Raw genomic sequence first — 27,318 nt, 5'->3', positions numbered from 1 at the left:
CATGCCACTGGTAAAGATAGGAAGGCTTAGTCAGTTTGACTGCTTTTTCTCTGTAAATATGTTTTCTAAAGATTGTTCTGTTTGGTAGGGTATCTTCTTCCGCTTCTGTAAATAAATCCACCATCTATTTTGATTAAATGTGTATGCATCCTTGTAGTTAAACCTCAGTACTATATCCTGAGTTTTCTTCCTAATTATTGCTATTGTTTATGTTTTCCAGCCAAAGGCTTGGAAACAAAGGTGCCATCTTGGATCCTTGCTTCATAAGCCTTAGGGGTGCTTTGCACAGTCTGAAAGTCAGGCTGACTTGGATACAAGGAGTGTGACCTCCTACCTTGCTGTCTGGTATTCAGTCAAAGGAACTTTTTGTTCCTGCCAACCTTTCCAGGACTTAGAATGCCCCTTTTCAGTCTTCCACACATAAATATGTGACAGAATCATTGTCAGTGCTCTTCTCAAAAAGGTGAGAAAAATTAGTGCAATTGGAAGCAGAATTAGTAGAGAAGATCCAGTAAGATGGTTTAGATCCTACTTCAGAGCTATCAGAATTACTTATGAAAAACGTATGAAATTAATTTACTTGGCCTGTATTTCATCAGGTTCTTGAGAATTATTGGAAGCCAGGTGCAAACGTCAAGAGGCTTTCTGCTTAGAAGCTTAAGAAGGCTATAAACAGGAATGTTATTCCTGGAATTAAGCTGGTTGACAGTACAATAATACATTTCTAGTGAGATAAATGTGTGTGAGAGAAATCTATTCTATTATAAATTGCTGCCATAGATCCTGTACAGATAATTCAGGAGTATTTTTAGAGGTTGGACATTTGCTACTGCTTAAGGAGAATACTTAAAGGAATCCTACAGTGAAGCCAAAATTCATATAAAATATTCCATTTCAATAACTGGTTTACAATCTGGAAATACTGCATGCAAATATCAGATGGGAATGGGCAGTGTCATCCTGATACATACAGGGTACAAAAATGTCTGCATAGGGTATGGAATATTAGCAAATACTTTTATTATACTGTTTCTTCTATACATGTGAATAAAAATTTCAGTATAGGAATCCACCCTATTACTGAGCAAATAAACTTAGCTAAATGCCTTGACCTTCATTAGCTCTGTGTACACAGCAATAATTTTTCTTTTCTTTTCTTTTCTTTTCTTTTCTTTTCTGTGGAGATGAACAAACTAAGGTGAAGAAATAGAGATATCATTTACATCTGCTCTTTTCTCATATCTCTCACCACCAATAATTTTCCATTCAGAATGTGCACATTCTCTTTATAGGGAGGTCTAGAATACCAGAAGGTGCAAAAAGCAACAAATATAATAGCAGGAATAAGGATGTATGAGAATTTCATTTGAGTTCATTTTTTACTTCAGATTTTCTCTGTTGCTCACCCTGAACATGAACACAAGCAAGAGTACAATTTTCTAGAGAAACTTATAACTTGCCATCCTATTTCCATGCTGTAGACTAGGAGGTGAGAGTAAATGGAAAAACTCCAGGTAGCAGGGGAAAATGTTCTAGATTAGCCTTCTCTTTGATCTCCTAGTTTTCCTTATATAAAGAGAAATTTTGCTTCAAAATAGGTCTGGCATCCCATTTTCCCCCTCTGTTTCTCTCCCCACTCCACCAGAGTAGCACAGTTCTCATAGAGCACCATCATCTGCCTTTTGTAACAAATATAATGGTGATAGAAGAGAATCTTGTTTGTTTTGAGGAATAATTCCAAGCAAAAACCTATACAATCAAAAGTGAAAAATACTTCTCTCTTGGGAATGATTTTGTTCTAGCCATCTTGCCTGTTGGTAGATTTATGCAGATGTATTAAATTGTTAATCTGTGTTTCCAGATTAATTTTTTGAAGACTGAAATGGAGAGGAAAAGCAAAATGATCAGAGATCTCCAAAATGAGGTAAGATGACTGTCAGTTGTCAGAAACAGATTTTTAAAAATAGATAAAGTATTAGAAATAATGATATATAATTTACATAAAATATGTCTGCATTTGTTTCCATGGAAATAAAAAAAATGGCAAGGAATGTTCACATTATTACATTACTCAGTGAGTGTGTGGAACCATAAAGGTGAAATGGAGTTTTATTTAACGCTTTATTGTTGCAATTGTAAGAACATGCATTTGTAATACATAGGGATTCATATGTTACTGTAGAATTTCAACCAATAAATTAAGAATATAATCTGAAATATAAATTTGAAATCATCTTGTATCCTGTCAGCAACAAGAATCATTACTGTCATAATTCTACATGTAATTCTACAAGAACATGTATTGAAATAGACATTTAAAAATCATTAAGCCAAAATGTACACCAAATAAGTATCCCTCAACAAGGGAGGGGAACTTTCCCCTCCCCTTTTTGAAATCACCTGGCAGTGTTGCTCATGCTAATCCAACGTGAAGATATTGTGCTGTTCACCATGGATCTACTTCTAAGGGCTCCTGAAACAGATTTTGTACTTCACACAACATCCAGTGCTTTGATCATGTCCCGTAGCTCTGAACATACAGTAAAGGCATTTGCCAATTTTAATGCAGACATTTGCAGTTCTTGACATGTGAAGGATTACTCTATTACACCCAGCTGGCAGGACAGAATGTGGTTTGTTTGCTTATTCAGACCATAAAAGAGGCAGGATTCTTTTGGTCATGTTGACTTTAGAAGTGCAAACTATGTGCTTGTCCCAAATGCTTGTTCTTGTAGCCAAGTACCTTTCTGGTGTCTCTGATTCTTACATGTAGTTCCTTTAAGCAACCTCACCTCATCCCAGGAAAATATTCTGCATTGACCTCTTGATCCTTGCTTACTGACCAGCTAATCCCTTATTTTGTCATCACTGAGTTGGAATCTATATTCTTAAAGCTAGCTCAGCCCAAAGGCTTCTGACCGCTTTCTGAAGTGTTGCATTTCCTAGGGTTTGATTACCTGCCCCTTACAGGCTTTTGGCTGCCTGTTTTATTGAACCTGCTTTTTCTGGTTCTCTTTTCTAAATTCTTGGGGTCACATTACAGAATAGATGAACTTGAAGTATTATGTGAAGTGTTTTCTTTTTTTACATTAAAAGTATGATGCTGTAGAACTGTGAAAGACCATTGACATTTCAGGAGTTAGTGGTGCAAAATTGCTCCTTATGTCAAGACTTCCAGTTGGGTCTGTTGCTTTTCATAGTAAGCTCTTCTTGTTATTTCCCAGATTCAATTACTAGTTTCTGATTGTACAGCAAAGGAGCTGGTGGCCTCTGGCAAGATCTCAAGGTTAGGCACTTGTTATGAGAATAGCTGGATCTGACTCTCTGCCACTTGTTAGGCAGAACTTTTCACTTTGCAAGAGTGTGTCAACATTTTCTAAGCAAATGCAAAGTCCAAGTCACAGAGCACACATGGAAACAGTCATATTCTTCCACTCCTTCTGGGGGTCAGCACATGCCAAAACAACTAGACAACAAATAGACTGATCTTTGAATGCTAACATTAATTAAAAAGCCCAAGAACAGATTTGTAGCTCTGTTGCCAGAACAGAATGCATTACTGGGACAGTGTATGTGTCTTAGGAACCCTCCCAATTTAGATTTTTGACACAAGACAATCAAGAAAGGAATTGCATGCAATCAGGCCATTCGGAATCATGTTTTCCACTGATTCCAAATGGCTTCTCAATAGCAATAGGGTCATAAGTATAGAATTTTGCTCTTTCGCTGCTCTCTCCAATCATCGCATTACGGTGCTTTGCTATAAAATCTTTAGCCCTTTCCTGGTATGGTGTTCACTGTATTCTGAATTCTGAGAACCACTGTCTCTTGGCAACACACACAGGGTATCAAGATCAAGACCAGAGTACATGGGAAGGAGCAGTTTAATTCTTCTGGGATGTCAAAACTAAAAATATGTTTCTGCCCTACTCCATGTACCAGTTAGAAACAGAAGAAAAACTCCTGGTGGAGGAAAGTAGGATCAAGCTTCTTCTCCATGTGCTTTTATCCCTCATGTGCATGCTTGTTTCCAGAGCCAGCTGCACATGGAGTTGGACATATTCCTTTTGGCTCCTTCAGATGTCAGCATATGGTCAATGGAAGGACCCAGCTCAGTGGTCCTCTACAGGGTATACATGTAGAAGTTCTCAAAAGCAATACTTGGTCCAATTTAAAAGACTTAGAAGAACCTTGATGTCATATTTGGAGGGTTGCTATGCTTGTCAGATCACAGAACCTCATTCAATGTTAGTTTATCTTTACTAACATTGAAGGGGAATGCTGATAATACATTCAAAATAATGTTTTCTTTACACTGACACTGTAGCAACAAATGTAGCATCATTAGCTATTACCAGCATAGTGTTATGCATGTGTCTTCAGAAGTACATCCCATTGTGTTCAGTAGTCTTACCCTCAAGTAAGAATGTATAGGATTGCAGTCTAACTATACTTTTGAAAATCAGAAGAAAGAAAGGCTTTGAACTTCTGTATTAGCCTGAAAGATAATTCTGTAAAATTCTGAACAAGCCTGAAACTCTGTGCAAAGTCCTGATGCATGCATTTTGGCAAACACCACCTGTTATCTTGCAAAAAGCTGTTAAGACATTTGGAGAAGAATCCACTTTAATCGATGTTACATCTAGTTGCTGTGCTGAAGTCACCACGCAATCCTAAAAATGTCGACTCATTGTGATCAGTGAGAATTACTGCTAGGTAAGTGAATATGTGATTGCAGCCTCAGATTCCCAGTTCTTAATTGTATGAGTGGATTGTGTTTTTCTAATTTGAACTCTAAGAAGAATAGATTTATGAGCTCTGCGATGGCTGTGTCATAAGAAGCTCAGAGGTGTTTGAATTGTATGAAATGAGTGAAAACTGAGCTCAGGAGTGAAAAACGAGCTAGTAAAACATTTTTCTTAGAAGTGAGGGGCTGTGTTTTGCTGATATATATGTGTGTGTGTGTTTGTGTGTAGATATAGATATACCATTTTTAACTACAGATAAGACCATCAAAGTGATTCACAAACTTGATAAATTGATAAAAATAAAAACCAAGAACAATGGTTAAACAAAAATAGTGTTATCATAAACTAAAATCAATTCCCCTGTATATAACTCCCAGATGAGGAATGCTGGAAGTTATAGAATTCCTCTTTTGTTTTCCTTGTCTAAAAATACATAGGATTGTAGCCTAACTAAAAAGTAGCATAATTGTACATTAAATTCTGGGAATTGGACAGGAGCCAAAACCTTTAAACTGAAAAGTTTTAAAATTATATTTCTGAAGCTTGAAGCAATGGGTCTAAATAAGTGATCTGCAAGAAGGCCTATGGTAAAATATCTAGAACCTAATTAATAGCATCCACCAAAGATACGTATTTCCCTGCTCCCCAGAGAAGTAGCCATATATTTTGCAGCAAAACCTTTATGTTGTTGATGCTGCTGCTGCTGTTATCTTGAAGTATATGTTGAATGAAGTTGACATTAAGGAATCAACCTAATTAGGGGATTCTTAAAACCTTCCATACCATTTTAGCACATTTGGGGCATTTGTAGCTCTTCAGTTTAAACAAGTATTTGATCCTGGGTGGCATAAAAAGCTTTGATCCTCTGCCACTTTATCTTATATAGCAGTTTGGCTGAAACATTGTCACCCACAAGTTCCTGCGAGACCATTTCATTTTCCATCTGCACTCTCACAAACCTCTTTGGGATGGAAATTGTGTTAAAATGTCTCTCAGGGAGTCATACAATATCTATGTTCTCCTTTCACATAAATTGCTTTAAAGGACACATAAAAAGAAAAAGTATGAAATGGGAGCTTAGGGCTGCTTAGGGACTGCCTGCATCAGTTCAATGAAATGCTTACTGGTGCCTAATGAATTCCAATGAATGATATTCCTTAAATTAGATTAAAATTTAGTGGTGCTTTCAGCACTGTGTTGCACCAAGCAAAAATGCAAAACATGAATTTTTATTGTAAACATCTTTGCTGCCTGGGTGCGTTGCTTGTTCGTGCTTTTCTGTTATCTTTTTCCACTTTCAGCCTCAAAGAGGCATGAAAAGCTGTATATATGATTATTCACAATGGATGGAAATACTGCTTTAATTCTCAGGTGGAGATTTGATGGGTTAATGAGTTGGTTGCTTAGCTGTACCCTTCAAGGTTGTCTGATACCATCTCAGTGTCTACTGGTGCAAAGATTTGAGCCATAAAGTAAGAAAGACATTTACTACATGCGTTTGATCATGTCTTGACTTCAATACAGGAGTATGGATGAGTATTTGCCAATGGACAGAGGTGTGGGGCAGCAGATTGGTGGCAATGAATAACAATAAGAAAATGCAGCTTAGTGAGCACAGCCCTACACTAAGATGCCTCTTGAAGATGCACTATGTCCATGGCAAAGTTGTCTCCTGCCTATGTCAGGTCAGCCACTTCCCGTTGTTTGGGGAAAAATTACACCTGAGCACCCATACCAGAGAAACCTCACACAATCTTTCTATGGGCCTGACTGAGGTTCACTTACCTCCTGAGAGACTTGTTCCTAGCACCTGTGCTGGAAGAGAAAGACCTCTTGCAGTTCCTTCACTTCCTTTTTCGGAGAATTCCCTTACTTGGATGGAGTTTTCAGAGGCATCTCTTCTTCCTCGGTCAAGTGGCTGTCCAGTGGCTGGGAATAGGTCATTCCCAGATCTGAGATGGAGTCCATGAGATTCTGATGGTTCAGGCACCTAAACAGTTTGCTGCTGAATGCATTGGCTAGGTGGGAGCTATTGGCCAGCAGAGGACTTCTGCCAGGTCATCTGCATTGCATTGCAGTGCCAGTGTCAAATAACCTGGCCTTTCATTTAAGCAGAAACCTGTAGCTAGTTGCAAAAGAAAGGTTTCTTTGTCTTGGTCACAGGCAAGATGGAATCAGTACAGTCTGGCTGAGTGGCCACCCCAGGCTGACCATAACAAGAGCCTCTTTATCCATGCAACCTGGCAAATAAATCAGGATGTCTTCTGAATGTGAAACTTCCTCTTAACAGCCTTAGTACCACAAAAATATTAAATTAACTTCACTCTAAAGATCTCAGATCTTGGTCACTCAGGAAATCTGTGAGGAGTTTCTCCCCAGCATGATAGCAGTTGTCCCAGCTAAGCACCAGGAAGATCAAAGAGGTATCCCAGTTGAGGTTGTGAGTGAAAGGAGCCAGGAACAGTTCTAAATGTCTGATGCAAGATGGGCAGGATAGTTCCTAGAACGGCTGGCAGCTACTTTAGCTTGACTCAGCATGGACTGGGAAAACTCTCATCCCTCTTCTGCAGAACAGTGGAAGACAGGTGGTGGCAGAGGAAGAAGACAGGTGTCAGCAACCCACTGCCTAGAGAGGACTGAATAGCAAGTGGGAATGGGATAAAAAGGGTGCACAGGTGCACCTCTTTTATATTCCTTAGGCCAGCCTTCAGTACTCATGGCTAGCTAGGATTGTGAAACAAGTGAGTAACTCAAAAGAGAATGGCTTCCCTGCCTGGTTGCCTATATGACATCATTAATCACCCAGGTGAGTGAGTGGCTCTTTGTAAGCTTGACAAAAGAGCTCAATAATAGGAAGACATTTCTATACCTGTTACTCAAATTGTCCAACTAATTTTCAATTGACCTTACTATGATTTAAGACACAATGCCGTCTTTAAGCCACTCAAGATTCAAGGCATAAGCACATCTTTCGAAAAGTCTGACAATTTGTCTTGAATTTTTGACAGCATTGAACTCAGAAACAATTAAGTGGACTTTGTGACTAGACTACTTTATGTAACTTTTAGCCTCTTCTTTGTAACTTTTAGTTAATATATGATTTGATATTTTCATAATAGGCCTCCCCAATCCCCACAGTCAAATAGTCAATGATAAGTTGAGCTGCAGACCAACACACAGTGACATTGCCTCCCTGTCTTGTAATGTTTAGTTAAAATACTATTTATTTTTCTAACTGCATGGAAAGCTAGGAAAAATTGTTGCAAAAGTCCCTATTTCTTCACAGGTACCATGTTTATGGAGGTAAATAAAAAGAGCCTGGAAAAAAGATGGCCAAGGACAAAGTCACAAGAACATCATTGGCATGTTAAATTCATGCCAGTGGGCCCATTGTTCCCATATGCTGAAATGATCAAGCAACTGTCAAACACAATTCTGAGTCCTTCTCACAATGGCATTCATAAGCCAGTCCAATAACCTCAGCACACAACAGTGGCTCACATGTGCAGCAGCAATGCCCATCATGGAACTGGGCATGCAACTCATTTTTCGGGAAAGGATTATTGTGGAAAAGGACCCCTTTCTTGACGTGACCCATCATGGCCTTATTGGTACTCATTGCATAGACCTGTGAGATCCTTGGGTGCATTTATCAGGGTACAGTATAGATGAATATTCAATTCCCCAAACAGGAAAGCTGAAGGAGGTGGGATGGCCACTAATGTGTAGGCACTAGTCCTACTTCTCTCAAAATACAGCATTCCAAGACAGATACCTGAATCTGAATCTGGAAGAAGAGGTGGAGTCAGAATGCCAGTCCAGTGAGATAAGCCAATAGCTGGTGAGAAGCATAGCCCCTGTGGTTTGCAGAGACTGTAGAACAGGAGGGTCAGGGGACAAGGATGACAACTTGTTCATACCACTTGTCCATTTGTCAGTTCAAGATAACTTGGAATCAAAGATCTGCTTGGAATTTGCTTCTATCCACAGTGCTCCATCCCCAGTGAGTCAGCTCATTAACTTGATGGGTGCTTCTTTCTAACTACATTTACCTTACCATCTTTTCATCACAAAGCATTCCTCTGGGGCCAGCTTTAACATAATAAAAGACTCTAGATAGTCACTTTCTGTCTTAATCTTCTGGGAGAGAAAAAGGAAGCCCTGCTCAGAGTATTATGCATCACCCCAGAAAAGGACAAAATAAAATTTGCATACACTAAATTATGTACAGATTATATATATAATGATTATAATTTAATAGAAATGCAATGCATTTTCCATATAAAAGGATCTCTTTGCCTTTCAACCTGCTGCCTGTGTGCTCAGTGCTGATGGGTAAATTCAAGTCCTTCACTCACCCTGTGCATGCATTTTCTTCATCTTTAAGCTGGGCTTGGATTGGGAAGCTCTTCAAACAGAGGACCTCTCAGCCTTTCAGAGGACTGTTCTCAGTAACGTATGAGCATGTATGACTGAACAAGGAGACATGCTTTTATATACTAGCATGTGTCAAGTACTGGTGGCAGCTTTAAAGACCAGAGAGTTACATATAAATGCTGAGAATCAACCAACAGTATATTATAAGCAATGTCTAAGTGGCACAAATGAAACCCTTGCCTTTATTTGTGAAGTAATAGTTTTCTGTGCAGTTATTCTATGAAATACAAGAAGCTAAGGATAGATCTGGAACCTATACTTTGAAGATTCCAAGATATGCCATAAAATTAATTTTGATTTTTCAAAAATGCATATATGAAGACTATATGCACTGGATCCCTTTAAATATGCATTTTTGTTGAAAGTAATTTAGTGTGACTTGTCACATTAATTTACGTGTTCATTTGGTTGCACAATATGCTTGCTATTGATTCAGATAAGGAGTTGGAAACCTGTTTTTACAGCTTGCCGTATCTGGGTTGGAACAAAGAAACATGCCATTGAAAATAAAAAGGAAGAAAACTCTCACCCCCTTATCCTTCCCTTCTCCTCCCCACTTTTTATATTCAAAGAATGCTGAATACAATATTCCCTTCATTTTAAATATGGCTTTTCACCCTGTAGGTAGGTAATACAGGTAGTCCCAAGATTACTAACTTCCTAGTTATGAACAACCTGAATGTGTGGACTGCCATAAAGCCTATATGAATATTCTAGGGAAAAGCAGTAAATATCTCTAAGGAACTATGCAACACATTTGGCAACACATCATCAGTGGCTGCATAGTTCCCTAGAGATGCAGTACTGATAAAGTTTTGTTCTGCAGCATTGACTCAAGCATACCCAAGCCAGTGTGTTTTGGGCATGTGTTTTAGAGAGGTTCACAAAGGTTTATCGTGCAGTTACTGAGGCCCTCACCTGTTACAAGGCAATTTATTATGAGAAAAAGAAAATGGCTATACAAAAAACCCTTGAGACCTGCTTCAAGAAAGAGACTCCAGGGTTAAACCCTTCCCTTCACAACTCTCCTGCACCAGGTCCGTCTCCATCATTATTAGTTAATGCTAGGCTTAATGTTACCCCAAGAATGTTCTAAACTGTTTTAAGAATTGTTTCTTTTATTTGTTTTTTTCAATACTGTATACCTACACACATATATACAGATTCTTTCTCTCTCCAGTGCTAGTAGTTACTTTATTATTAATGTATTATTGTCATTCTTACGATGTTGTATTGTGTTTAAGATGTTTTGGTGAATACGGAAGTGTTTCTTAAGTGTTTCATATGCATAGAAATCTAAAATATATACTTACACTAATGTAAACATTTGGCTTAATCATGTGATTCAACTTACATACAAATTGATCTTAAGGAACGGAACTCGTTCTTAGCCTAGGGACTACCTGTATGTCAAAATCATTGCTCGTAACATGAATAATTTTCCAAGTTCCACACAGGCTCTAAAGAATCATCTCATCCAACTGTTTTGTTATGTGGACTATAGGAATGTGATGAATGGGGGCCTAAATATTTGGTTTCCTAAACTTTGTATTATACACTAGATGTCAGTCTTTCAAGGGCTTTTTTCACATTTGTTGGACTCATCATTTATTTCTGCCTCCCATCCTACTTTATTCTGAAGTTTTTGTGCAGGACAGTTGCTAGCCTAATAACACATGTGCTGGTGACTTCCCGTCTGGACTTCTGTAATGCACTCTACGTGGGGCTACCCTTGAAGATGGTCCGGATACTTCAATTGGTTCAAAATAGAGCTGCCAGGCTGCTGACAGGGACTGGGCGTTATGTTCACATGACTCCAGTTCTCCGTCAGCTTCACTGGCTTCCCATTGAAGTCCAGGCCCAATTCAAGGTGTTGGTGATGACCTATAAAGCCCTAAATGGCTTGGGTCCTGGTTACCTGAAGGAGCGCTTACATCCGTATATGCCCGGCCACCCCCTGAGATCTGCGGGAGAGGCCCTTCTCCGGGAACCCTCCGTGAAAGAAATTAGGAGGGTGGGTACTCGGAGGAGGGCTTTCTCTGCGGTGGCGCCCAATCTATGGAATGCGCTCCCCAGAGAGGTCCGCCTGGCGCCGTCGTTATTTGTTTTTCGGCGCCAGGCAAAGACCTTTTTATTTAAGCGGCATTTTAAATATCAATATTATTGAATTTTATCTGGCCAGGGCGGCTTATTTTATACTGTATGTTTGTATTTTATTCTAATGTTTACATTTTTAATTTATGATTATAATTATTTAATTTATTGTTGTAAGCTGCCCCGAGGCTTCGGCGAATGGGGCGGCATAAAAATGTTTTAATAAATAAATAAATAAATAAATAATAAGTGCCAGTGGCCAAAACGTTTAAAAACAGAAGTAGTTGCGTCAGTAATCCTATGCACAGACTCCTGGGAGTATCTCCACTGAACTCAGTAGGACTTGCTTCTACGTAGGCACACACAGGATTGTGCTGTGAGCTACTTTATGTATACCAAAATTATATTAATTTATTATTAAATGCACTTTATATTTTAGACCAGTATTCTTTGTGTATCTGATCTTACTGATTCCATTTAGAATGGGATATATATTACTGCTAAAAAATACAAATCCACTAAAACTGCCATCCTTTGCAGAGTTTCTTAGGAGTAGATTTCACTGAACTTCATCAGGCATCTGCACAGAAGTGATTAGAAACATGTTTTTAGATTACATCCTATACCTCCTTAGCTGAAAGTAATCTCACTGAATCCAGTAGGATTTACTTCTGAGAAGACACATCCAGAATGAAATTAAAATATATCTTAATCCTAAAGCATGTGCATCACCAATGTCAATATACTTTCAGAACACGCACAAGCACACATTCTAAAAGGGAAAATTATTTCTTTCTTTATTATATTACTATAAAGACACCAAGACATGGTCCATACATCAAAGCAACCCTATTGTTTGTTTAAACCATGAGCTGTTGTGAACACAGTGGGAGTGAGTGAACAAGAGTGCTGGATCTTCCACATTGGATCAGTTGTACTGCAGCTTGGAAGAACTAAATAAGCTGGGGATGCCCAGCTGGTTATCCGTGACACATGAACCAAGAATTCTGGGTTGTTGGGAGATGAACAACCCAGAACTGATGTCCATGGCTAGCACTTGCCAGTTACCTACAGGGTGATAACACAGGTAGAAGATAGGAAACTGGGGTTTATTATCATGCCAAGTGTATAATTAGGAAGAGGGCATTATCCCAACTCTCCCAATTTCCCCCAGTACACATACCTTTTAAAGTGTGGACTCTTTTTTAACAAACTACGTCTGAAGTACATCAATGAAGAAAGACAATATAACATAGATCAGAGGTAGAGAAGCTGTTTGAAAGCTGTGGGAATATTTCATGCGCTACATAATGGGACAAGTGATAAAAGGATAGATGCATTCAGAAAGGTAGTGTTGTGGATGGTGCAGCCGCATAGTTTAAGCAGAACAAAGGCAACATGTAACTTCTGAAGGATGAATTAAAAGAAGCCCTGACATTTCATCTATCAATACAGATGCATTTTCTCTTTATATTTTATTTATTTATTTATTAGAACTTTTCTATGCCGCCCCTTGCCGAAGCCTCAGGGCGGCTTACAATACAATAAAATACAAAATAACAATATAAAATTAAAATTAACAATATAAAATAAATAAAAAATATAAAAGAAGTTGCCCTGTCCAGATAAATAAGCAAATATTGTTAACAATTAAAATGATGTTTAAATAAAAAGGTCTTCACCTGGCGCCAAAAAACAAATAACGACGGCGCCAGGCGGACCTCTCTGGGGAGCACATTCCATAGATTGGGCGCCACCGCAGAGAAAGCCCTCCTCCGAGTACCTACCCTCCTAATTTCTTTCATGGAGGGTTCCCGGAGAAGGGCCTCTCCCGCAGATCTCAAGGGGCGGTCGGGCATATATGGATGTAAGCGCTCCTTCAGGTAACCAGGACCCAAGCCGTTTAGGGAGTGCAACCCCATTCAGGACCAGGTCAAATCCACCCTCTCCGAAGCCCAATCCACCAACCAACAGGACCTCCATCTTGTCTGGATTGAACCTCCGTCTTGTCTGGATTATCCCACAAAGATGGTATAAAAGCAACAGTTATTTGCATTAATAATTGGATTTTCTAACATATATGATATAAACAGCATTTGTTTTTGACTGTGTATGAAATCCTGTTTTGCATCTGCAAAACCTTTGTGTGTGGCATTCAAATATTTTATATTCAAGTGCCCCTGTGGTTAGGAGTATAGAAGGTCCTTTCAGCAGAGTAACCATCCACATATTCATGTTCTGGAATGAAGCAAATGTTTTGAGGGACCAAAGAACCAAAGGCACAAGGAAATGGACCAAGGGACTGAATTTTACGCAGTAATTCAAAGGAATAAGTCAACTTACAGCCTAGTTGCAAATATCTGTAATTGAATGTGAGACCTGGTAAAATCAATGGGGATTATTTGCACTCACCGCAATTAAAATGGCAGCTTAGGGCTTCTATACATGAGGAATGTAACCCGCTGTTTAACTGAGGCTTATTCCATTTACTTTGCAGAAGTAGGAATGGGTCCTCTACATGGGACTTTTTCTAGGGTTTTATTTTTTCCTGCCTTTCCATATGTTCCATTAACCATTATTGTGAAACTGCAGTGTAGCAGAATTGTGATAATACAGGAAACTTTCATTCGGATCTGTTCCATATTGCATATTTAACATTTGAGTTTCCTTGCTCAAAAAGCAGGTGGAGACAGAAGATTTGCTGGAAAAAGAGGAGAGAACTTGGAAGATGACAACATAGTGAAAAAGACCTGCAAACCTTTGGGATTGAGGGATGTCAGATACACCATAAATGCCTCATGTAGACAGCTTCAGTTTGATGAAACACAGCTACTAGAATGGATTTCGAGTGCTTTCTTGCTACATATACACATGGAGCAGAAATGTCACTGAGAATGAATTTCTGCAGTCTAGTAAGAAACAGGAGAGCACAAACAGATCCATTTTGTTTTCCAATGGTTGACGCTCATATATGGCTAGTGAATCTTAATGTCTTCAGTGCTTCAACGTTAGACAAATAATCCAAGCAGAAAGAAAAATAAGTTGCATTCTTTTCTGAGAGTACTATTCATACACACACACACACACACCACACATACACACGCATAGGATCTTTGTGGTGCTGCAAAGGCCTGCATGGGGAAGGGTATTTCTTTCACCCTGGCCTCTCCCCACTCTGCAAGTGCTAGAGGGATTCAGCCTCCTAGATGAGTCTTTTTAAACCAGGAAGACATCAGGCTCATGGCCCTGGAAATGGGAAATGCATCCCCTCCGTCATGCTGAATTCGAATTTCCCCTTCCGTGATAGTGACTATAACCTATCAGGGGCCTGCCGAGATCAGTTCCTTCTCTTTCACTACCCTCCATTTTGTTTCTCACCATTTCCCACTGACACAACATCATTTCAACTGGTCTCAGGTGTAGATGTGATAGACACATCATACTCCTGTTTTCTGGTATCTTTCAAAACTTTTAAAACTTTCTCTATGATTTTTCAAGGACAGTTCTCTTCTTCATCTCCATGATCAGTGATGGCCACATGATGACAACTGTTCAGGAAGTGGGTACTTAATTCCAATCTACAGCTTCCAAGATCCACTTTGATTGTGTGCATGGGAGGAAAATTATTTATATTAAAGGGCAACCCTCACCTGAGCTTGCATGGAGAAGTTTGCTATTTTTCATGAAGATAACACATTCATGTGGGGTTAGTTTGCTCATTACTATTATCTTCCTTTGGATGTATGTTTAATCTTACATCGTATTCTCTTATAGAAAGAGGCATGAGACTAACTGGGGCTAATGCCAATATTTTCTGGTGTAAAATAGTTTTGATGGAGGACTGCAGTTTTTATTTAAAGCTATGGATGGTCTTATTTACTGAAGATGATATTAAGCACTTATGAATTCTGCTTATAAAGACCACACTATTGATAATTATTGTCCAAGTTAAACAGATAACATGTAAAGACTGCCTCATAATTACAGCATGCATTGCAACATTTAAAAACCTATAAATATGTTTAGATTTCAGTAAGAACAGAGAACTTGTAGATCTACATTTATTTGAATTCCTCCTTGATCATCATTTTACAGTTCATTAGTCCCAAATATGAACATATTATGAAGCCTAAAACTGCCTATTTAGCATGTATAATTATGCAGCTCAAATTAATTTACATTTCAAGTACCTTCAATTTTACCCATATAAAACCTTATCCAGCCTGATTAATGAATATTTCAATTTTTTAATCAGTTATTTCCAATCTTGCCAACATTTTCTTTACTTTATGTTTTTCATCACTGACAGCCAAATCATTCACATTATAAAACAAATCATAGCACTTGCATCAATTTATATTCCCATCTTTATTGCTTTTTCTAATACCAGTTATCAACAAATGAATCTCTTTTCTCATAATCTCTGAATTCTGATGAAGACTGGAACTGTAAACCTAACATACTCTGAGTTACTCTAAACTTTCCCCATTAACATTTTATGGAGAATAGTTACTCAAAGTATGCTTAGTGTATTTTTAACCTTTTTAATTATCTGCTGCTTTCTGCCATGGCTTGTGCTCTTTGCTGTTTTCACACCTTTTCTCTTCAGGTTGTTTTTCCTTACAAGGGCAATTACAGCCAACTAAGGAACATGTTGTAATGCGACCAAGTTAAGCAAACTGAGTGTGAGGGGACACAAGATCAAGGAGACATTTCAGACGGGATGGTGACGTGTCATGCTCATGATAGGAAACTTTTCACTCCACCCTGATTATGTGGCTCTGCCACTGAGTAACTAAACCTTAGAACATCATATTTGCTTATAGAAACTGCAATTAAAAAATCAGTACTGTTGAAATACTTGATAGTTTGGATAATTAGTCACTCGTCTTTAAATCTCAGAGGCATTTCAATAGCTCAGGAAAAGCAAATGATGATCTGAGAAGTGAAATTGCCATCACTTCCACCAAATGGCTCAAGGAGAATTTCAGTAGATTAAAGATTCAATTCTCGGCAAGTTTAGTGAGAAAAAGGCCTACATTTCCCAGCATGTCCCACCAGCTACATGCCCCACCTGCTGTTACTGCGCTGCTGAATTTGCTGCCAACATTTGGCAGCAGCAAAAAAGCAGCCATTTCTCTTTCAAAACAAGGCAGACACTCATTTCAACAGTTTCTTTTCTTTACTGCTGCTGTGACTTCGATTTTCACTGGGCAGGACTGGTTGCTGGGGGCAAAGGGATTAGTTTCCTGAACTCCGGAAGTTAGACCTCCTTGGTCTATGCTGCTGCATTTTCACTTTGTAAAATTCATCAATTGTAAATTCCACTGTCTTTATTTACTATCAGGTTCTTTGGAGCTTTTCAATACCATCTTCCTTTTCATGAATGGCCTACTTTAGTGGCTCTTAAAATAATTCTTTTTATGCTGCTTTGTCAGCAAATGACCTTTTCTGCAGCACACAGTTTCTGTCGTAGTTGATATAGCATCATGCTTCTATAAACTTTTCTTATAATTTTAGTACAAGGTCATTTCTATATTTTCTCTCTGGCTTTGCTCATATTGATAATCTGTTCTCTTATCTCAGTGGGAAATACGATCTCAGATAATTTATATTTTTTCCTTCCTTAGAAAAAAGAACTTTGTTTTTCAGTTTTCTGAAAGCTTTTTCTCTATATATTTCTTCATTATGATGTTCTTCTCACTTCTCTTTTTTCCCTTTATTTCCTTTTGCAAAGCTAGCCTCATTGGCTATGCTCCAATAACCCAGTTCCCTCTTTGGCAGTGTAATATTTGTTTCTACGTAGTGATGCTACATTCAGTTAGGTGAACTTGTCCTTTTATATTGTCTTTGATGTCCCTAAGGCGATTCACTGGTCCATTTTCTCTTCTTACTGCAACAATTATTAATTACCTTTATTGCTAGTGCCACCACATTGCACTTCTATATCTATAATTTATGTATAATTCCAGGTTGTTTAGGCTACCCAGATCAAATCAATGCATGGGAGAATTCTGTGTCTATGTATTCAGCCTTCCTTCCTTCATTAATTAATGGTACAGGTTAGGACAAGCTCACTGTGCTCACATTGCATCTTTGTGCCACAATCTAGAGCTTATACCTGGCTTCAGTATAAAAGCCATGGCTTGCATCTGAGCTCTGCTTGTGAAAATAATTGAACATCACAGGCATTATTTCATTGTTATAAACTATCTCTTGGATGAAAATTCATGTTCTCAATCCCATTGTTGTTTCTTGATAACAATGATTCTGGAACATAACATATTTGCTATATATTTTTATGTTACCTTCTTAAAATAATAAATTACCCTTGCTTTTCCTGCATTTAATATCACCATACTTTAGCATACATGTCTGAATTCCTCACAGGGCAGTCCTATGTATCGATTCCGGTGTAACTTCCACAGTGCATTACTGCCAAGTAAGTTAGATGGCAGATTTGATGTGATATTATTTCTTGGGAGGTGAGGGTAGGGAAAGAAATAAAGAATTTAGAATACAGCAGCTGGAATTAAACAGGGCTAATTGATGAATGAAGGACACAAGTTTATTCAAGGGAACATGGTATAATATACTATCTTTTGCAAATACTGTGGAAGAGGTGATTTTAACCCTTCCTTTTGATGTGACATTCCAGATGTACCTCATAAACTGTCCTTTTCCTTTATTCTTAAGGATAGGTGATTTTTCATTTGTTTCTTTTTAGTACTTAAATATGGATAAACCTTGTATTTAGTTAAACTGTCAGATTCATCTATATGAATATGTAGATTCAGAGGTATATGTCTGGGAGGGGTTTGTTGGTTTGTTCCTAGACCAAAAAACAATCAGGGATAACCTTTAAAACCATTTGCATCTCTAAAGAACAACCAGTCTGAGTCTAATGAATTACTTTGCTTGACTGAATGGGATGCATTGCCTACCTACTTTCCACCTGATAGATGGAGAATCCAGAAACTGGACCCTTACATATTCTGGTCTTGCCTCACATTTTCAAGCATCATAAAAGAAGAAGATAAATTCCAACTTGCAGGTGGAAATTTCAGGTGATAGATATCTGAAGTCTTACTCTGTAGGTGCCTCATAGCCATTTCTCCGACCTCCCTGATTTCCTCTTTCTCCTCATAGATCTAGTTGTGACTGGGAAGAGTCCTCCCAAATATGAATAGAAGAAAATAGTAGTAGAGTTGGAAGGGGCCTAGAAGGCCATCAAGTCCAACCTCCTGCTCTACTTCCACTGTGGTCACCCATACCTTTCCAGCTTAGCAAAAGTTACTCAACATGCTAGCTTGAGGTACAGCTATGCAGACAGGCATATTTAACTTTTATAATACAATCCTGATAACATTTACACTGAAGGACTTCCACATATTTTAGTGCAACTGACTTCCATATAATTATGCCTAGGATTGCAGTCTTAAAATGGGTAAGCAGAACTGTGTGTGCGTGAACGGTCCTTGTGCTTGTAAGCACTGCTATTAAATAATGCTTGAACATGATATATGGCATATTTTGCATGCCTTTGGGGAACATCACTATGATTTTTCAGTTCATACGCTGTTTTGACAGTGAAGTGGGGATAAAACACCATCACAGAAGGTCTATAGCTCAGTGGCAGAATACATCTTTGCATACAGAGTATCCCTGGCTCTATATGGACCATAGTCTGTTTCCTATATTTCTGTATTCAGTATCTAAACCAGCCAGTATTAAAGTATGTTGACCAGTTAAAACCTAACTGGCCTTCCATTTGCAAATGGCTAGAGGGACAGAAAAGCACTTTTGATCATCGGCTTCAAATAGCCATATTTCCAGGAAGCCAGTACAACATAGGCTCCTAGTGACACTGTCACTTTCTATTAGTCCTTTATTTTGTATTGCATTAGCTTACAGCATGGGCACAGAAAGTGTGATGAAAATGGAGCCTGATATTATCTGACATCCTATGCGTGTTGCACAAAGGTCCTGTCACCTGTGAGGCAGAACATCGGTTTGGACAGTGACTGCTTAATCCTATTGATTGCTGCAGAGATGTCCCTGGAATGCTTACTTATTTCACCAGCTTTATTTCCATCCCTTGTAATCCAACATACTGAAGATGCCGCTAAGCTAGTAGGTGTCAGTTCTTTTCCAGATGTTTTCCTGACCTCCAAAGATTATTCATTATCAGGAAGGGAAATACCCTTACTCCTGGCAGGGCAGACAAAGACAAAAGGCTACTTAGACTGAACACCAACCTAGCAATCACCCCTTTTGTCCAACTTAGCCTGAGGCAAAGGACTCTCAGATTTTACAGGACTTTAACTGGACCAAGCCAGCATCTTCTATTTCAAAGCCCCAATTCTGAATCCTTATACAGTAGCAATACCCAAGAAGAAAGCTCTGGACTTAATATGAAGGCTTTATGGGAAGGATGCATACACATTTAATCAAGAGAGTTGCTAAATTTACTTATGAGAAGGAGAAAGGGGATGAGAACCAGGGAAAGGTTTGGGAGCAGTACAAATAACAAAATGGATTTAACCTGTTTATAAGTAGCAATATCATGCATTTCTATAGAATAGGATTCCAGGAAGCCAGCAATCAAAAGCAGTCTATGCAAAAGGCCAAACAAAACCAATGACCAAGGTGCCTCTCCTACAAACACACACCTTTAGCAAATCTGAGATGATCCATATTAGCCAATCACAATTTTTGTTGTAAATTTTTGTTGTAAATCACATCATCCCCAACTTATGATGACCTTTTCCTTGACAGCCTCGCCCAGTTCTTGCAAACTCAAGTCTGTGGCTTTTTTATTTTATTTATTTATTTATTTTTCGATTTATATCCTGCCTTTTTCCTACAAAGGGCTCAAGGCAGCTTACATCATTCTCCTCCTCCACCTTATCCCCACAACAACAACCCTGCGAGGTAGGTTGGGCTGAGAGTCTGTGACTGGCCCAAAGTCACCCAGTGGGCTTCATGGCTGAGCGGGGACTAGAACCCAGACCCTCTGAGTCCCAGTCCCATGCTCTTAACCACTACACCACACTGGCTTTATGGAATCGATCCATCTCATAGTTGGTCTTGCCTATTTCCCTATCATGATTGTCTTTTCCAGTGAGTCCAGCCTTCTTATGAGGTGCCCAAAGCACAACAACCTGAGGTGCATCATTTTTATTTTTAAGGAAAGTTCTGTTCCAATTTGATATAGGACCCACTTTTTCGTCTTTCTGTCATCCCACAGTATTTGAAAAGTTCCCTTCCTGCATCATAATTTGAACACATTAATTGTTTTTCTGCTATTCTTCTTCACTGTCCAGCTTTCATACCCATAAATACTGATTAGAAATATAATAGTGTGGATGAACTTAGCCTTGGTCTCTAGTGAAACATACCTACACTTGATGATCTGTTCTGGATCTTTTCATTGCTATCCTTCCAAGTTTCAGTCTTCTAATTTCTTGGCTGCATTCTCTCCTTGAATTAATGAGTTAAGGTGCACACAGTCTTTCAAATTTCAATTTCTTCATAGTTGACAAAGTTGTATAATTCATCTGCAGGCATGATTTTTGTTTTCTTCATGTTCAGCTACAATCATATTTTGTCACTTTCTTCTTTCAATTGCATCAGGAGTCAGTTCAATTCAGTGGAACCATACAGGAGGCTAAATAACAGGAAGAAGAATGAATTTCTTCACTCTTACACCCAAAACCCTTGTTACTTTACAGGTGTAACAAGTGGTTATGTCTTTTAAATCAATTTAGCATGTGCCCAACTGGGACCGTTCACTGTGGTCTGCAGAGTTAATCCTTCCCCACACTGTGGTCTCAATCCAAATTGCCCTCCATCTGCAATTTATATTGCCAAATAGTGATTTGTTTGCTTTAATTGCACTATAGTTTGCACTATAAATTGCATGAACTGGGGCCTGATATGGACTGGAACCACAGTTCTGGCCCCTACTCTTAATTTGATTTGGATTTGGATTGGGTCCCCTTGTGCTTCCTTTAAAGTAGAAATGAAAAATTGGCAACTTGCTACATCTTTATTATGTGTTTTGACCCATGGAATGATTTGCATTAGCATTAGATTTGTTTTTCTTTTTTGAACCATAAAAAGAACTATAACTAGAAATGCAGGGCAAATCCCATGTTACAAGGAATTTCTATATAGTTCCTTGCCTAGCAGAGATACAAACATGACAGCTGCTGTAACATGAACCAGTTTTGGAGGTTCCAAAGGGCAGGGGAAGTGTTAATCCTGGAACTGACAAAATGCTAGAAAAACTAGGTGCCAGCCTAGTGGGAATCTAGAAGAAACAGGTGCCCAAAGTCTCAGGGAGACATCATCCTCCCTTTGTGTCAAGGGCACCAGAGATAACAGCAGTGACTTGCTAATGAGTGAAACTGGAGTAACTGGTGAGCCCAGGCACTGGCAGATGGACCATCACCTCACAGATCAGCTGACCCAGGCTGGGGAGCAGGTAAAGCCTGAAGAACTGAGAAGCCTTTTGTTCCTCTCTTGTGAGGTCCTGTCTGCTGCTGATTCTCCTTGCCGAAGAGCACTGTGGCATCCTATGTATCCTGTGCTGGTAGAAGAGTTACTCTGTATAGGCTTGGATAAAACTAGTTTGTTATTTTCTGTCCAAGTGGGCCAACAAGGAGCTGGGGTTCAGACAAGATGACCTGAGAGACTCCTTCTGACTCATTATAGTTCTATGTTGGCTGTAACTTGTGTTCTTGCTAACCCCCTTTCCCCTTCCCTTCCCCACTTTTCCCTGCTTTTAGATTATGTGCTTTAGATCCTCCACCCCTATATTTTAACCTTTTAATAAGCTTGTATTTTCCCCCAAGCTTTATTTGCTGTGTACTGAATCTAGTAGCTGGTCCAGGGCTCTGGGACAAGGGAGTTTCTGGGCAGGGGATTTTGCCCAGATGGCTGGGGAATCAGGGAATCTCTGAAGGCTCTCTGTCCCCATTGCTTCAGTGTGCTCATTGTTGTTACTGTATCACTGTATATTTCTTCCCTTAATTGTACTAGGATACTTTTAATTTTCCTCTGGTATTTCATACTATTCTTCCCTTCAGGCCAAATGACAACAATTGTACATGCGCACAGGGAAGAAGAACATGTGCAACCAGTCTTTGATGGGAATTTAAGTTCAGACAGCACAGATGAAGGGGTTCTGGAATGTCAGGAAACCAGAAGGCCAGGGAGTGGCTGGGGGACTTGCCCAGGTGGGTGGAGGTGATGGCGAGCCAGGCTGTGGGAAAGGGACCATAACACAGGAAGAGGAGAGGTTGACAGGAACAAAGCATATAAGCTGGGTGGAGACTGAGAGGCATTAGGGAGAGCAAAACACTTCAGTCTGGGTGAAATCAAATATGTGCAGCAATAGGCACATGGAACAATAAAGCTTTGTGAAAAGAAACTCGGGAGCAGTGTGTTTACATGGGAGGAAAACTGCCTCACGGCAACAATAATTGAATCAACAGAGTAAATTTCTTTCAAGTTTACAGATGCATTTAAAGCATTAGGGGTATTTTCTGATGCTTTGAACTATACCTCCTATTATCCCTACTGTTGTCTAGGCTAGGTCAGGCTATTGGAATTGGTAGTCCAAAACTTCTTCAGGAATCTCCACTGGGGAAAGGTGACTTAAAAGTCTATCTCATCCAGGCATCTTAGAGACCAGACAGCATTTAAAGTCTCTCTCTCACTCTCTCTCTCTTGCCTTGTCTCAAGTTTAGAGACAAATTTAAATGCAATACCAATAATTCTGTAAAAGTAGAGTCATTCATTCTCTTGAATAAAAGGAAGTCAGTTTCCTGAACCCAATTAAGCTCTTACATTAAAAGATGGATTGAGGCTAGGATGGGTTAAGTCCAGTTTAACCCTGCCTATAAGTCTGGTAGACATATTTAAGTCCTTGTATTCCTCTGTCAAAGTAGCCAGCTCCCACAGAATATGGTTGGAGTTATATCAAACAATAGCTTCGTATTCAATTATATTTCAATACATTTTTTGGGTTTGCTTCTATAAAAAGATCATAATGAAAAAGCAGTAATACATTTTTTGTACACAAAATAAGTTAAAGACAAACCACAAAGAGTTTTATGGTGTGAATGGGATTTTGACAACAATACAGAAATTTACTGGGAGTCAATGCAAATTATACTGCACAGATATTTTTGTGCTCATTTTGCTGGGACAAGGGGAGGGGAAGGAGGGGAAGGCAGGAAAGGGAGCAGAACACTCCACAGATGAAAGGTACTGACATTGCCTAGAACATTTAAAAGGGAAATATGAGGAAGATAAGACCAATATTTCTAAAATAATAATATTTATTTTGCCCTTCCATTGAGTCTGTGCTCAAGATGAAACACTATTTAATATTTTCCAGAGTCATAGGGCAGAGCAGTTCAGGAATGGGTTGTTTTCTGCAATCCATGCTGTCTTGTCACTTAAGACTAAAATGAAACAATAGACCACTATCAAGGTGAAATCAGGGTTATCTGAATTCAATTCGGGTACAACAATAGAAGAAATAGTATGATATCAAAAGAATTTCCAACAGTTCACAAGAGCATGGCAGCAGGCAATGACTTGAATAAGTATGATGACAGCTAAGATAGGCTTGGTGTGAATTGAAACCAACATATGTATTAAACCTGATATGTAGATCATGGACTTGTGTGTTCACTGTTCCCACAGACTGGGTGAGATGACAAACTTATAAACTGATACGTATGCATGTACACATCTTCATGGATACAGTCAGGGTGCTCTCCTGAAACATGGGGTAGTGGCATAAAGTCATAGACACAGACACCTCCTTCCATATATGCCTACCTGTGCCCCAAGATCACTATCAGAAGTCCTTCTCTGTGAGCCCCCTCTGTGAGATTTAAGGAGGGTGTGCATAAGGGGAAGAACCTTTTCTGTTGTGGCACCCTGTTTATGGAACCAACTCCCCAAAGAAGTGCACCTTGATTCTTGATTCTTTTCAAAGCAGGCAAAACCCGTTTTATTTTCCCAATATTTTAATAGCTGAGTTTTATACTGTGTATTATGTTTTATATGCCATTTTATATTGGACTGCTGGTTGCTCCTGGCTTGATTTATTGTAGAGGCTTGTTAAAAATTATGTGTGGTGTTCTGTTGGGTTTATTGTTGGGGCTATGTTTTAAATGTTGTGTTTGGCTTATATGTACGTTTCGTGCTTGGGATTAAGGGTTTTTGTAGTTTTAATTTATAGTCAACCATTTCAGAGAGTTGATTGGTGGGTAAATGGTAAAAATATTATAAAATATATTCAAACAGATAGCAGATCAATCAGAAGCTGTTCTAATCTGTGCTAACCATCTTTCCCAATGAGTTAGCCTACTGCTTGTATTAGTATTGCTGTTGTTGTTCTTGTTGTTGTTACTATTACATCTATACCCCACCTTTCTTCTTTCAAGTAATCCAAATGGAAGTGGAAAGATTTTGCCCTCTTCTTCTTATTTTCTAATATGTACAGGTGTTAAAGTAAATGATACTATCACCAGTATTTTTCATTCTCTTCGTATCCTTCAATTATTTCTTAAGTGCACTTTGCCACTCCACAAAGTTCTATTATAATGCAAAATTGTTTTTAAAATATGCATATAGCTTGTGTTGCAGAATTTGCACTTCATCTGAAACATTGGCATTAGCACAGCAATCTTCAATGCTTCATTAACGACCTTTCAGTGCTGGCCAGATGGGTTTTGCAGTGTTGCATGAGTAAAGCTAGTGAAGCACAAAAAGATAATGTGACAGAATTCATTCCTACATTTTGGTATGGGATAACAGCAATTGCAGGTCATCCTTCTTGAACTTTGCCCTGCCTGAATTATTCAGGTACTTCTGACTTGTTTAGCCAGTGGGTGTCTTAGCCCCAGTGGCCTGGTATAGCCAAGGCACCTAACTTTGGATCTGAGGATACTTAGGAAGAAGCAAAAAACATCTGTGTCAAAGATGCTATACAATTTAGTGCATATAGAGAGGAATTAAATATGGATTCAAATTAATAAACAAGCAGAAAAAAGCAGACACACATCCTTCTAGTCACAAGGATTCCTGATGTGGCAAACATTGTTCCTGGGCCTCTAGGTAGATGCATGTCCCTGGTTCCAAATGGAAATCCAAAGAACAATGCCCCTTCCTATGGATTTTGCCCCATTCTTTCTCCCTCTGCTTCAGAGGCTGTCAGTATATGCAAACTACCCCCCCCCGCCCACTTCCTGGGAGATGAGGAAGGGAGGGTGAGAGAAGGCCTCAATTAACCTCAACAAGAGGGTGTGCAAGCATCCTTATCTCAAGGATGAAGCAGGGAACATACAGTGCTTGGTAATTTCATTGAGACCCTACAATTTTCTCACAGCAATTAAATCCAGCAAGTCTCTTCCCAGTGCCTTTACTGAACACTGGAACAGTTCTCACTTAATACTTCATCTTCTGGTAATTGATTCCCACACAGGGTGCTGACTGCTGAGTGGCCGAATGCCCACATCTGTGCTGGTGGTCATTAAATATTTAAGTAGGACTCAGAAATATTTTTAAAAGCTCATTCTTGGCCACCTCCATGCTTCCCTTGTTTACAACAATTATGCATCACATGTGATTTTTGCCAAAATAATGACTGCCAGCTTGGATTGTTATAAGGGTATTAATGTGAAGGAAAGCCTTAAATGCCTTTCCCTGCTCGCCTGGCATATGCGCTTAGAGTCCTGGCTAATTCTAAAGACAATTTATAGTGAATTTCCTTGGGAAAATGTGACCAGTTCAGTTACCAATAAATGCGTTTTTAAACTAGCCTAGCTATGTTAAGTGGCTTTCATTTCCCCTTTGCTTAAAAGTGGAATACTTTAATTTGATTGTCTTTGTCTTGGCACAGATTTGAGGCTGGGCTAAAAATCTTACAGTGATGTAACATTTATTTATCTGATTGATTGATTGCTTTTATCCCACTACATTAGCCAATTAAGATTCCCTGAGCCAGATTGTCCCAGGTAGATCATAGTGGTAGTATAAGGAATAATATGATATAGTTTGTCTGTAATGGTTAAGTGTAACATTTGAGGATGGCGTTTCAGTATATTACCATTAAGGGCCATAGTGATCTTAAACATGGGAATTTAAATCTGGGCTATCCCTCAAAAATGCAGGTTTTCTTTGACCGCTCCAAGTATCCTAGTAGTGCAGTTCAATACTCAAGCTCATTTGTTAAGTTTCCCCATGAAAAACAACTCCATTTAGTAGATCTGTTCCATTACTCTTGTAATTTGATTACACTATAAGGACCCTCTTCTTTTGCATAGGCTGCTGTTCCTGTTTACAAACAATTCTTATTGTGATCAGTTTGGACTGTGTCTAATTATATTTTTAGTCTAACCAGAAATACTTAATCAAGAGTGCTACCTTTGGTGCTAGGAGATGTGTTGATCAAAGGTACAGTATATACTGAGTCTGGCCATTCTTCCAAAAACTGGGTCACTGGTCTGTGTACCCTGAATTGTACATAAACCGTTGATTTATGTATAGATGCATGCATTGAACCAGCTGGATCTACATGAGTCCTGCTGCTCTGCCTTCCTCCACCTTCCCATGCATGTTTGGTTTACCTAGGACTACTCAAACTGACAGAATTTCTCTCAGGTGGCAAGCAGAAATCTTTCCCAGTCCATTCCATAAGGTATTTGAAGATTCCAGAGGATGAACCAGGAATATTCAATGTACAAGCCATATGGACCCCACTCCAAGTGCTGGCTTTTGCCACATCTTGCCAATTTCTTGGTTATACCGATTTAATCTTTGAATTGATCAATATGCTAGATGTTTTGAGGTGAGAAAACATCTAGCATAGTTCATAGTTCATTAAAACCCAAATTATGGGTTTGCCATCATTATGGATATATATAACTAATTCCATCTCTCTTACATTGAATTCATGGTACAGATGGATAGATGGATAGATATATTGATTTCAGTTTCAATTTCCAATATTAAA

At 38.9% G+C, this 27,318-nt stretch overlaps 1 protein-coding gene across 1 annotated transcript in view; it reads left to right on the top strand.

Annotated features, from left to right (window-relative positions):
• LUZP2 (leucine zipper protein 2) overlaps positions 1–27,318 on the top strand; it is a 196,988-nt gene that overhangs the window by 36,826 nt on the left and 132,844 nt on the right. The window contains exon 6 of the mRNA XM_044426109.1: positions 1,862–1,924. Coding sequence (XP_044282044.1) covers positions 1,862–1,924 — 63 coding nt within the window. The remainder of the gene's footprint in view (positions 1–1,861; positions 1,925–27,318) is intronic.

This window comes from Varanus komodoensis, unplaced genomic scaffold (assembly GCF_004798865.1).
Source record: "Varanus komodoensis strain SLA01 unplaced genomic scaffold, ASM479886v1 scaffold16, whole genome shotgun sequence".
Classification (NCBI taxonomy): domain Eukaryota; kingdom Metazoa; phylum Chordata; class Lepidosauria; order Squamata; family Varanidae; genus Varanus; species Varanus komodoensis.
Note: the sequence above shows the minus strand (reverse complement) of the source record. Positions and strands in the feature narration are given on the sequence as shown.